This window comes from Peromyscus californicus, unplaced genomic scaffold, assembly GCF_007827085.1.
Source record: "Peromyscus californicus insignis strain IS unplaced genomic scaffold, ASM782708v3 Scaffold_5__1_contigs__length_169319896, whole genome shotgun sequence".
In the NCBI taxonomy this organism is placed as follows: domain Eukaryota; kingdom Metazoa; phylum Chordata; class Mammalia; order Rodentia; family Cricetidae; genus Peromyscus; species Peromyscus californicus.
Window position 1 is genome coordinate 154,473,221 of NW_026294573.1, and position 12,987 is coordinate 154,486,207.

General features: G+C 38.9%; 2 protein-coding genes across 2 annotated transcripts in view; both read left to right on the forward strand.

The window, feature by feature from the left end:
* The window catches only part of Cngb3 (cyclic nucleotide gated channel subunit beta 3), a 170,418-nt gene extending 163,862 nt beyond the window's left edge, over positions 1-6,556 (forward strand). Inside the window, exons 16-18 of the mRNA XM_052717246.1 lie at positions 2,060-2,206; positions 2,970-3,144; positions 5,913-6,556. Of these exons, the coding sequence (XP_052573206.1) occupies positions 2,060-2,206; positions 2,970-3,144; positions 5,913-6,197 (607 nt within the window). The 3' untranslated portion in view covers positions 6,198-6,556. The remainder of the gene's footprint in view (positions 1-2,059; positions 2,207-2,969; positions 3,145-5,912) is intronic.
* A 1,662-nt stretch (positions 6,557-8,218) lies between these two features.
* On the forward strand, positions 8,219-12,774 carry LOC128097079 (CYFIP-related Rac1 interactor B-like). The gene is made up of 2 exons (XM_052717247.1): positions 8,219-8,314; positions 11,272-12,774. The coding sequence occupies exons 1-2, from the start codon at positions 8,219-8,221 to the stop codon at positions 12,271-12,273; spliced, it is 1,098 nt and encodes a 365-aa protein (XP_052573207.1). The 3' UTR covers positions 12,274-12,774.
* Positions 12,775-12,987: the final 213 nt, after the last annotated feature.

Here is a 12,987-nt window from a genome sequence, read left to right on the forward strand (position 1 = left end):
TGGCAAGGTATAGATTTATAGAAATGGATTAATTTAAGATGTAAGAACAGTTAGCAAGAAGCCTGCCATAACCATACAGTTTGTAAGCAATATAAGTCTCTGTGTTTACTTGGTTGGGTCTGAGTGGCTGTGGGATTGGCAGGTGAGAGAGATTTGTCCTGACTGTGGGCCAGGCAGGAAAACTCTAGCTACACTTTCCCATGCCAAATTGTTTCCAAGTCCATCAGAAGCATCCTTCCTGTCTGTTAAAAGCATTTTTGATTTCTTGTATTTCTTTTAGATTCTTAGAATTTTAGTCTGTTTATGTTACCTATTTATTCTCAAATAATTCCCTTTTTCATTATATTCCTTACCATTTTAATCATAGTTTTTTTAAATTCTATGAATTCTAAAACCTGCATCATCTCAACCTTTTCTTACATATACTTTGTTACGTAATTTGTAATTGTCTCAATTGTCTCTGTTGAAAGCTAGAAATGAGGTAATAGGACCTGAGGTAAATGAACATTTAGCATCAAGTTTTATGCTACTCTGACTAGGAGTTGTGGTATATGTTGGTCAGAACTGTAGGTGACAAGAGGTTCATATTCTTCTTGAGCTCTCTCTTTTTCTCCCTTAATAACCATGCTTCCTAAAGTCCTCAGAGGAGTTATCTGTTTCCATTGCAATTTACCACTACTACACAGAACTCCTGCTGGGATAATGTACAGAGGAGAGGAACTCATCTAAAATCATATGGATAAGTCTTTGCCTTTTGCACTATGTGTGAGCTGTGGCCTTCCAGGACGTGTTTTGCTTTCCAGCCCTTGGATGAAACAAAAACACTAGAAAGGCTGCACTAAGGAAATTACACCTTCCTCAGCAGGGATAAAGCTCTGGCAAAGTGTTTTCCCCTAAATAGGAGATCAGATGAACACTGGACATGAATGGCTGTAATCATTGGTATTTATTAAAAAAATTAAAGTATAGTTCTCAGTAGGAAAAGTATGCAAAACAGTTGTCTTAGTTAGGGTTTCTAATGCTGTGAAGAGACACCATGACCACAGCAACTCTTATAAAGGAAAACATTTAATTGGGGTTGCTCACTTACAGTTTCAGAAGTTCAGTCCATTATCATTATGGTGGGGAGCATGGCGGCATGCATGCATATGTGGTGCTGGAGTAGTAGCTAAGAGTTCTAGCTCTTTTAGGCAATAGGGAGTTGACGAAGACACTGAGTGGTATACTGAGCATAGGAAACTTCAAAGCCTTCCCCCACAGTGACACACTTCCCCCAACAAGGCCATACCCACTCCAACAAAGCCATACCTCCTAATAATGCCACTCTCTATGAGGTTATGGGAACAAACTACATTCAAACTACCACAACAACCATCTTCCAAAATTCCCTTGGGAAGAGAGCTTTTCAAATATTTGAGATAGATTATGTCTTCTCTAAGATAAGTGGTGCCTTTAGTGTTCAGAGAGCTGAAAATAAATATGTTGACAATAACACTTAAGGAAGAAAGGGTGTATTTGGTTCACAATTCTACATAACAGTCCATCATGGTAGGGAAGTCAAAGCAATAGAAACTGAAAGCAACTAGTCATATCAAATCCATAGTAAAGAACAGATAGCAACAAACACATGCATGCATGCTAATGTTCAGCTTTCTTTCTCTACTCTTAGTAACAATCCAGAATCCCTTGCTCAGAGAATGACACCACCCAGAGTTGGCAAGTCTTCTGACCTCTATTAACATAATCAAGATAATCCCTTACTAGACAATGTCTCATTGAGATTCCATTTTTCAGGTGATTCAAGATTGTCTCAAGTTGACAATTAAAACAAACCATGAACTACAGGCAGTAAGCACATGGTATTTGCTGAAGAGTCTGTATTTCCCATTGGGAAGAACTTACTGTGTTGAAGTCAATATCTTATTAATTTACCTTGTGATACCAAGTCTAAAATGTATAATTGAATAATTAAATTTGCAATTTTGTTTGAGATTTAAAAGGAAAAAATCAATGGAGGGTGAGTGGACTGGTGACTGAAGACTGCTTTTCTGTCCCACAGTCTCCTGGCAAAAGCAGGGGGAAACCGTCGAACTGCTAACGTGGTGGCCCATGGGTTTGCCAATCTTTTAATTCTGGACAAAAAGACTCTCCAAGAAATTCTGTTACATTATCCATCTTCTAAAAAGCTCCTCATGAAGAAAACCAGGTATGACCTGTAAAGTCCCAATAGAACCAGATGTGATGGTTGTAATGACTGGTTTTGTGTGTCAACTGGACACAAGCTAGAGTCATCAGAGAGGAAGGAGCCTCAGTTGAGGAAATGCCTCAATGAGATAAGGCATTTTCTCATTTAGTGATTATTGAGGGAGGGCCCAGCCCATGGTGAGTGGTATCATCCCTGGGCAGGTGGTTCTGGGTTATATAAAAAGGTAGGCTGAGCAGGTCAGGGAAAGAAAGCCAGTAAGCAACACCCCCTCCTTGGCTTCTGCATCACCTCCTGTCTCCAAGATCCATCCCTGTTTTGAATTCCTGTCCTCACTTCCTTCAGTGATGAACAGCAATGCTGAAGTATAAGCCTAATTAACCCTTTCTTCCCCAGTTTGCTCTTTGGTCACAGTGTTTCATCACAGCCATAGAAACCCTAACTAAGACAATGGTGCACACTTAGACTCCCAGCACTTGAAAGCCTGGGGCAAGAGAACTGAACGGAGTCCCAAGCCAGATTGAACTACAGAATAAGATACTGTATGGAGGGAGGTGAACAAAGTTGATTTTACTCTATAAAATCTAAGATGAGGATAATTGTGGTACATGAAGTTAGTTAACCACTTTCTTCATGAGCTACACCCCAAACTGAAAGGTGAGTACCCACTGAAAATTCCTGGGTGGGTGAAATTACCACTTCTCAGGCAGGATTCATGAGAGCTGTCATATAACCACTCAAAACAGTGTTCTTCTCTTGTCTCCAGAGTTCTTTTAAGCCAAAAGGAGAAGACTATGCAGACAACCCCTCCCAAAACAGGACCGGCCTTTCTTTTCCCACCAAAAGAAGAGACACCCAAAATGTTTAAAGCTCTCCAAGGAAACACAGCAACAGTAGACCTTGAAAGACTCCTCAAAGGCAAGGGAGAACACACCGCTCAGGTAACAAGATTGATGGGAGCACAGTGAATGGGAGGCCAGCAGCAGAAGTGGGGGGTGCTACATGGCGAACATCCCCATGTTCAGACATGGGGCAATTTGGACTAATCTTGGACTAACACTAATTTGGACTAACACTCTCAATTGTGCTTTATATTGGCATTTATTATTTAAACTTTATCTCCTTTTACCATTAGATGAAATCATCCCTGGTTCACTTTAAGTTAATATGCATATTCATAAATACACTCAGATTTAATTGTTCATGAGTTCTATATGTGTGAATTTCCTTACTTTATGATAATTTGTCCATAACCTCCAAATCCACACATATTTTTGTGTCACTCATGACAAGTAAAATAGTAAAACAAAAAAATAAAAAGAGGAAATTTGATAGTTGCACTATCAGGTAAGTTGACCTCAAGTTCACTCCTGTTTCTTAGGCAAATAAGTGACCAAATGCAATCTATTTGTCGCCATGGCTTTTTTGTTTTATTTTGTAGTTTTGAGTTTTCAATTTAAATTTTTTGGTGACTTTATTGTACTAAGATTAGTACTTGAGTGCTGCCCAGACTTCCTAAGCACAAAATTCTATGGTATCACTGACAGAGGAAATACATATTACAATATTTACTCGGGTTACTGGTAACAGTCAAATTATCTGTGAGCTCAGTGTGGGAATGTGTAATTCATGGATTAGTTTGAGACATTAAATAATATATTTCTAAAGAAAAGCATACAACCAATAAAGTTATATATTTATCAATTGACAAAAACCCATGTGGTCTAAGATCCATAGGAAACTGGCCCTATATTTCCCCTGGGAGCAATGGTTATATTTGCTACTTTGGCGTTCAGGGTAACTTGATAAAACAAACACCAGGCCTAAAAGCATAGCCACAAGAATGAACAGGAATCATGACATTTCTTGTTACTTTCAAGTTGCTATGACAAAATACCTGACAAGAAGCCACTTAAGGGAGGAAGAGGTGATATTGGCTTACAGTTCAAGGGGTGACAGTTCAGAACAGTGGGGAGGCATGCGGCAGGAACAGGAGATCAGACATTATATCCACAGTCAGGAAGCAAAGAGTAAGCAGGAGGTGGAACCAGGCTACAAAATCTCAAGACCCACATCCAGAGACTCACTTTTTTCCCACCAAGGCTCAACTCTACCTCCTAAAAGTTTCTACAACAATCTCAAATGTTGCCACCAATTGACTGAGTATTTAAACATATGAACCTATGGGGGACATTTCAGAACACAGAATAACAAATACATACACATAGAAATGTAAATATATAAATCATGTCAACAACATGCTGGTGAGCAACATTTTCACAAATATTTAATCAACATATAACAAAATATTAAGAAACAGAAACAGCCCTACATATTTCATCAAGACACCTGTGTCATAAACAGACCCAGTCCACGACTTTGGATTAGGTCACAATGAACTATGGTGCAAACTGTTAATCAACATTCAGATTTACACCGAGCTACCTGGTAATTCATAGGAATGTAAAGACAGTGAAACCATGCTGCCTTTTTCTCCTTTTGTTGTTTCTGCTTTTCTTTGATGCTCATAGTAAATTGGTGTAAACAAATATAGAGAAATAGAACAGGTACTCAAGCTTTCTGAAGTTAATTGTTATGCTCTCTCCAACATTTAGAAATGGGTAGCCATGAACCCTTTCAGAAAATGAAAAAAAAAAACAAATATTATAAAATCATCACATTTTAAGATTCTAAAACTTGGACCTTTGTCGTTTGCACATAACACTGTGGTGAATAATAAGAATACAATGTAAACCAAGTGTCTCACCTCTAGCAACCTAAAAATAACAGTTTGTATAAGAAACACATGCACTAAAGATGTGAGATTTCTACAGATAATACTAATAAATAGAACTAGCTAAAAACCAATAGCTTGGGGCTGGAGAGATGGCTCAGTAATAAATGTACCTGCAGCCAACTCTGCCAGTCTGAGTCCAATCCAGTACCCACATAGTGGAAGAAAAAAATTAATGCCCTCACGTTGTCATCTAATATCCACATGGATGTTGTGACACACACACACACACACACACACACACACACACACACACACACACACACACACACACGCCAGCAGGGCTGCATAATGGAATGATTTGGCCATGGGCATGGTTACCAGGTGTTTTAAAGGGTCTACACTTGGCTGAACATTGTGCTTTGACCTTGAAAGGGGGAGGTCTTTGTCTTGCCCTTTGGTATTATATAAAAAGCCCTTTGGAATAAACCTTGAGGTGACTGGGTATTGACCCAGGGCCCTCCTGAAGGTATTCTGTGTCTCTGTCTTTCTTATTTCCCATTTTTTCTATCTAAGTCTTCCTCATTCCTCTCTCCTCCCCCCAAGAACCCGTTGAAAGGTGGAAGCTGGACTCCAACAGACTCCCATAACACACAAAATGTAAATTAAAAAAAATAGCTCAAATACTCAAGAAAAGAGATGTAAGTTTCTCCCTGAGTTTCTGCCATTATTGGGAAGGAAGCCAGGCTTTCTATTGTATATTGTATATGTTTAAAAATATACATTATTAAAATTTATTAAAAATAAATATTTAAAATATCACCTCCATAAAATAATCATGATACACAAACATTTAAACACAGGAAACAGTAAGAAATGACAGTGAGCAGCGAGACAGACATGATTGTTATAGTCACTCCATTTAGCTGGTGTTTGGTGGTGACTCTAATATCTCAATTATGGTTTCAACACTAGTTCTTTATCATGGCTTCTTCTAGAAAAAAGGTGAAAATTCCAAAGAAAGAGAGAGAAAAGAAAAATAATATGAAGATCAAGGAACAGAGTCAGCAGAAAAAAACACCGGATGGGTCCAACTGCAGAGTAAGTTCTATTACAGCAGAGGAAACGCCCCAGTTGACTGAAGAGGCAGTTTTACCCCGGAAACCGGTCTGTCAATCACTCATCATCAGTATGGCTCCTGCTACTGAGACTGGGGAAGAGGTTCTGACTATTGAAGTCAAAGAAAAGGCTAAGCAGTAAGTGTTTGATTATCTTTAGATAGAATCTAGTTCAATCCCTAAGAGATGGTAACCAGGATTGTAGCTTAAATTAATGAAGGAAACTAACCTCACCAGGACCTGTGGAAACTCCAGGCAAATCCACAGCTTCTCTTTCAGGACTTTTCTGACAATGGTTTTATTCATTGACCATCCCTAGTTTCCACTGTCACCAGCTTCGAGCAATTGCTATTTCTTTTAAATGTCTATAGTAGTTATTTTTCCTCTTCTCTCCTGATGATGTTTCCTTGTTCTCCTTTGATAAACTTGATTTTGATGTTACTATGATTTACTGTCCTTTCTGCGTACATTTTTGTGCTATGTTATATCTGGCACAGCACTGTTAATATTGGCCAAATGTCCCAGGTAGACTCATCTTACCTCTTATGTATAGTGGAAGGGTGTGAATTTTTTAACAAAATAGGTCATGAATCAAATGGTTTCTATTTAAACAAGGATGGTGAGTCCCTAAATCTAGCAGCTGACATTAAAATGGGCTGATGTCATGGAACCTTTTGAATAAGAACTCTGATTTTCACTCAAGGCCAATATCTGTTAGCAAGATTAACAAACCTACAGAGACAAAAAGCCAAATCAAAAGCTAAGTTCCCTCACTTTAGCAACCAGTCTACAGCCTCTTAGAGACTCACCCCAGTGACTTACAATGTCTTATACAAACTTTCGGAGTCTAACTCACCTGACCAACGGTGCACTTCTCAATCAGCCCATTTCAAGAAAGACAACTTGAGTCAAAAAAATTACTACAACAGAACAAAATAGTGGGGTGCTCACCTATCTATCTAGAATAAGACTTCTCACAGATGGCACACAAGATAAAATACAAGATCCCCCTTTCCTGTTGTAAAAAGAAGTCTCGCAGAGGCACAATCCTTTTCTAAGCACTTGCCCGCTGCTCCTCTTACATTTTAAGACATTCTCACTTGGACTTTCTATTCTTTTTACTGGTGTCACCAGCCTTGCACATGCTACTTCACATGGCAAAACCCATTGGCAGCATCACATTGTGGCAAAATCAGATGGCAGCAACATGCTGGAAAAAGTGGACCCCTTTCCAAATAAATTTCAATGTTTGCCTTCATACTAACTTAAAAGGAGCACTCCTCCGGCCCAACAGGCAGAGTGGAGTCAAACTGTTTCCATCCTGATGCAGGCTAATGTAACATTTTCCAGACTCTTCCTTAAGCACTGGCTTCACTCAAAAGGTACCTGACTGGAATGTCTTGTTGTTTTAAGCTATAGTTCTAAGTAATAAGATTAGGAGGGCATACAGTACACATCAGATTGACAGTTCCTCACAATTTTCGGGATCTACATGTACAACTGTTTACAAAACCTTCAGGTTAATTAAGTGCCCTTCAGGAAGTTGTCTTCAGACTTCAGTTAGCACTAAGACAATTACCAAAGTTGCATGCTGGTAAGAGGCCAAAATTACCAGGCTAGTATTGAAAGTAATAATATACACAAAATTTCATTCTAGTGAATGCCATTAGTATGTAATGTTGAGTTCTTTGTAATATGGCTGCTTCCAAGTCCCAGAAGATGGCTATTGTAACAGCACTCTGCAAAGAAAGTTTTGACAAATTAAATTTGCTCAAAACTATACAATATGGATGGATTTAACATGCTTTGTGAAAATCAAAAGTTGTTTTTTCAAAGGTATTGTTTGATCAATTTTTACAAAAGGCTGATTGATATTTTTCATAATTGAAGAGAATATAAACAATTTTTTAAATAGCAGTTTTAATATTATGAACAAAAGGTCCTGAAAAGAAGCTGCGCCTATAAAAACTAAATGATGCTATTATTTAACCTATAAAAGCTAAATAATCATTAAAAATTCAATGATTGTGGAGTGGTTGGAAGGTTGCACATCTAGATCCTAATCACAAATTTTCTTGAGCTGCCTTTAGCCTCCTCCATACCCATTCATTACCCACCTCTGGGAATGACCTAATATCCTTGTATTAGGTGAATCCCTTTGGAATGTATGAACAGGCTTTTTCGCTTCGACAAGCCCAAACGCCAAGAATGTCATTTGATAGCATCTGGAAACTTCAACAGAGATTTCCCACTTATGTGGTAACCAAAGTACCTTACATACTCACCAGCACATGTGAAAAGTGTGTTGACTGACAAGTTTCCTTGTTCTGTTGCCATAAAAACTTCATGCTGCTGCCACCTTTGAAAATGGAATTTGGGGTGAACTATATCTATGGCCTGGGACCTCATATTTGCCTCCAGAATAAACCATCTCTTACTCTTTCAATGGGAGACTTGTGTTTTTGCATCAGCAATATGTAGTAGTTAGCATATTTAATGGTGATTTTGAAACCAGAAAGAAAGAATCTGATAACAAAAAATAAACAAAAGGAAAACATGGTGAGCTTGTATACACTTTCACTCCTTTTGACTTTTTCAAAAGAAAATCCAAATACCCCATTGCAGCTCATGCTCTTCTGTTTTTGCTTACTCATCCTCTCATATTTTCCCTTTTTCAGATAATACCATCTTTTTATTTGCAATCAGTAACACTAAGTTTTAAGAATAATCAGTAGCATTAATCGATGGCTCTGTAATTTCTTATATGGTGGTACTGGTGAAGGACAGAAAAACCAGGAACCTATGAAAAGTAGAAGAAGAAACCCCTCACTTAGGAGTCTGATTGAAACCTCTGACCAGGGTCTAGAGTGATGGTTCACAGTTAAGAGCACTTGATGCTCTTCTGAAGGACCTGGGTTCAATTACCAGTACCCTTATGGTGGCTACAACCAACTATAACAAAACCAAAAATCTTCAGACCAGCTGAGAAGGAAGAATTCTAGTAAAATTAATATTTTCTGGGAAGGTTGTCCACATAGAAGCTTTTAGGCTTTTTTTTTAGAAGTTCAAGTATTCAAAGTTGAAAAATTTGCCAAACACTTTGCAGCTGGTGAGACATAATAACCCTTTCATATTGAGATGGTTTATGATAAAACAGCAATGGCCTAGGCATAGGCCTAAAGGTAGATGATCATGGGTAGGGTCTCATTCCTTCCCCATGCATTTTCTGGGCCTCTCATACAAAGCTGTCAACCTAGTTTGCAATGCAGAGATCCCACTTTGAGGCTGGTAAGATTGCTCAATGGGTAAAAGTGTTTGCCATGCAAGCCTGATGACCTGGACTTAAACCCACAATAAAAGGACAAAACTAATTTTGAAATCTGTTCCCTGACCTCTGCGTATTTACTGTGGCATGCATGAGTGCATTCCCTTCCCCCATCATACAATAAAAATATATTAAATAATTTAAGTAAAAATACATTGTACATTCTTGCATCCCTGTGATCTAGAATTTACCTTATCAGTTGTAACCCTATAAGGTGTCCCCTCAGGAACTACCCTGTGATCTCATTTAGGTTTCTTAGCAACACCTTGAAAATAACAGCTTAAACCCCAGCAAATTCTGTAGGACTGTTAAAAACACAGTGAAGTACAACTCTCCTAGAGAAGCCTATGCCCATGCTCTGGGGTGTGCCCTTCTTTCTAAGTACCTCTCTTTCTCTTGACCCTTGTGTTTAATTCTATATTAAATTATTATTTTTATTAAACCCAACCCTGCTTCTTACTGCCTAGTTCTGAAATTCAGCATCCAAGCCAGCAGTGTTGAGTTTGCCTGAGTCAAGGTCCTTAACATATGAAGGTAACTGCTCAGGCAGCTGAGTACTGTGGAGCTGTGGCTCTGTTCTCTTTGCCACTCCCTATTCCATACTTAAAATATTTCTAATTTTGCTTTCTTTTTCAGTTCCACAATTAACATCCAGCATGTATTTTTTGTTCAATCCAAACAAAGACTCACTGTTCACCAAAAGTCAGTTCTTCCACTGGTCTAACTTCTAGGTCCTCTTTCCATAGCATTTTTCTAAAACACCATTTTTCAGCATTTTACTTCCTCACTTGGGTATTGTATTAGTTAGGCTTTTTAAAGAAAGAAAACCAGTAGATTTTTGAATTCAGAATGAATTACATTGTCGATTCTCTTGCTTCTCAAGCTTTTGGGCTCAGAGTAGACTCCTAAAAGTAGCTTTCTGTGGGGGCCATAGAATAAACAGCAGATGACAGCTAATATTCAACTGCTTGACCCACCAGATGAATAACTGTCTGATGGGGAGCCACACTAGACAAAGACCATGGGGTTACTGGCTGTGGATACCATTTGTTTCTGTCTGAAATTTTCTCACATGCCACCATAATTCCTCCCTAAAAAGAACAGCTGTGGGGTTCTTTCCACAGCTCATTGGTAGTGTGTTTTATACTTTCTGGGTACACAAATATCTGTGGATGATCAGGAAGATGATTTCTTTTTAAGCTGTATAATTTTGATGAATAGAAACAATACTGGGATATTTTTCATAGCTCAGACTGACATTGGAAAATAACAAATTCTCAGTTACAAAGATAGTTTTTTATACCATTAGCTGATTTAAGACATCAAAACAAATTTAAAGCAGACAAGTTGCCCCTGCATATGAATTGCACAATGACAGATTCCCAGGTGTCTGTTGAATCAAGGTCAGACATGAAGCAACTTTAGTGTCAGCTCTTCACTTGCAAAAGTCTGGCTGGTAACATTAAAGACATAAGTCCCTTCATAGATTCTCTCAACAATTGACTCTCTGCACATACCCCTAACATCAGTTTTATGATGCAGGACTCAAGTCAACTAACTGTTTATTGTTTAGGTCCTGAATTTCAATGTCACTCTCAGTTGAGAAATACTGGGTGCTCAGCCTATGTGACTCCTGACTTCGCTTTACAGACTGCACGTTAGGGAACTTGGCTGACAGTCAAGTGTCATCATGGTCACTCACTGGCCAGTCCAGGTGACATCCCAAGCCTGAGAAAAATCATGTGATTTCTCATGTGTTATCAGAATGACTCTGTTTCTTGTTTACTCAAGAAATATTATGTTGGCTCTTCGCCGCTCTGCCAGAGGGGCAGGTGCGGAGGGGCTCCCGGTCCGGCCGCCGCCGCCCGCCCCGGGCCGGGGCTCCCCCTAGCGCCGTGAGGAGCCGTGGGCGGCTGAGAAGCAGCGCGGCGGAGTGCCCGATCTCGCGGCGGATAGAAGGACAAGGACAGAATCACCAGCACTGGCTGAAGATGCCCAGCCTACAGAATCTGAGAAGGAAATATATAATCAGGTGAATGTAGCGTTAAAAGATGCAGAAGGCATCTTGGAGGACTTGCAGTCATACAGAGGAGCTGGCCATGAAATACGAGAGGCAATCCAGCATCCAGCAGATGAGAAGTTGCAAGAGAAGGCATGGGGTGCAGTTGTGCCACTAGTAGGCAAATTAAAGAAGTTTTATGAATTTTCTCAGAGGCTAGAAGCAGCATTAAGAGGTCTTCTGGGAGCCTTGACTAGTACACCATACTCTCCCACCCAGCACCTAGAGCGAGAGCAGGCTCTTGCTAAACAGTTTGCAGAGATTCTTCACTTCACACTCTGGTTTGATGAACTCAAGATGACAAATCCTGCCATACAGAATGTCTTCAGCTACTACAGGAGAACGTTGAGTCGGATGAGAATTAATAATGTCCTGGCAGAAGGAGAAAATGAAGTAAATAATGAATTGGCAAATCGAATGTCTTTGTTTTATGCTGAGGCCACCCCAATGCTGAAAACCTTAAGTGATGCAACAACAAAATTTGTATCAGAGAATAAAAATTTACCAATAGAAAATACCACAGATTGTTTAAGCACCATGGCGAGTGTATGCAGAGTCATGCTGGAGACACCGGAATACAGAAGCAGATTTACCAATGAAGAGACAGTATCATTCTGCTTGAGGGTAATGGTGGGTGTCATAATACTCTATGACCACGTCCATCCAGTGGGAGCATTTGCCAAAACTTCTAAAATTGATATGAAAGGTTGTATCAAAGTTCTTAAGGACCAACCTCCTAATAGTGTAGAAGGTCTTCTCAATGCTCTCAGGTACACGACAAAACATTTGAATGATGAGACTACCTCCAAGCAAATTAGGTCCATGCTGCAGTAAGCGCTGTGGAGCAAGCCCCTGCTGCAGATGGAGCACAACAGTGTTCTTCAGTGACCGAGAATGCAGTCTTTAGTGATTGCCATTAAATCTCCTTATTCTTGCTTTGGTTTCTTTCCTCTGTTCCTCTTCCCACTTTTTTAATCATGTTCTTGTTCTTAAGACTTCTTTTCTGTGCCAAAATCAGTAAAGTTATACTTTGAAAGGGATTTTGTCCTTTCAAAACAGGCCATCTAAGGCAGCTAATTATGCATTGCATTGAGGTCTCTACTGAGAAAAGTTCTGTGACTTGAACTAAATATTTTTAAATGTGGATTTTTTTTGAAAACTAATATTTAATATTGCTTCTTCTGCATGGCAAAACTGCCTATTCTGCTATTTAAAACCCTCATGAATTTATTTTCTACTGCCGCTTTTTCATGTCCAGCCAAAATGAAATGTTTAAATTAACTGTGTTGTACAAATGGTACCCAACACAAACCTTTTTTAAATTAGTAAGACTTTTGTTTAAAGTTTTAAGTTTGCATTTTGACTTTTTTTTTGGTGAGGATGTATGTTGTGTGTTTAACCTTTATTAACTAACGTTAAAAACTGTGATGTGTGCGTAGACTATTACGTATGCATGTTCATGTTCAAGAATGGCTGTTGATAAAATAAAAATCAGCTTCCTTTTTCTAAAAAAAAAAAAAAAAAAGAAAGAAATATTATGTGACCCTC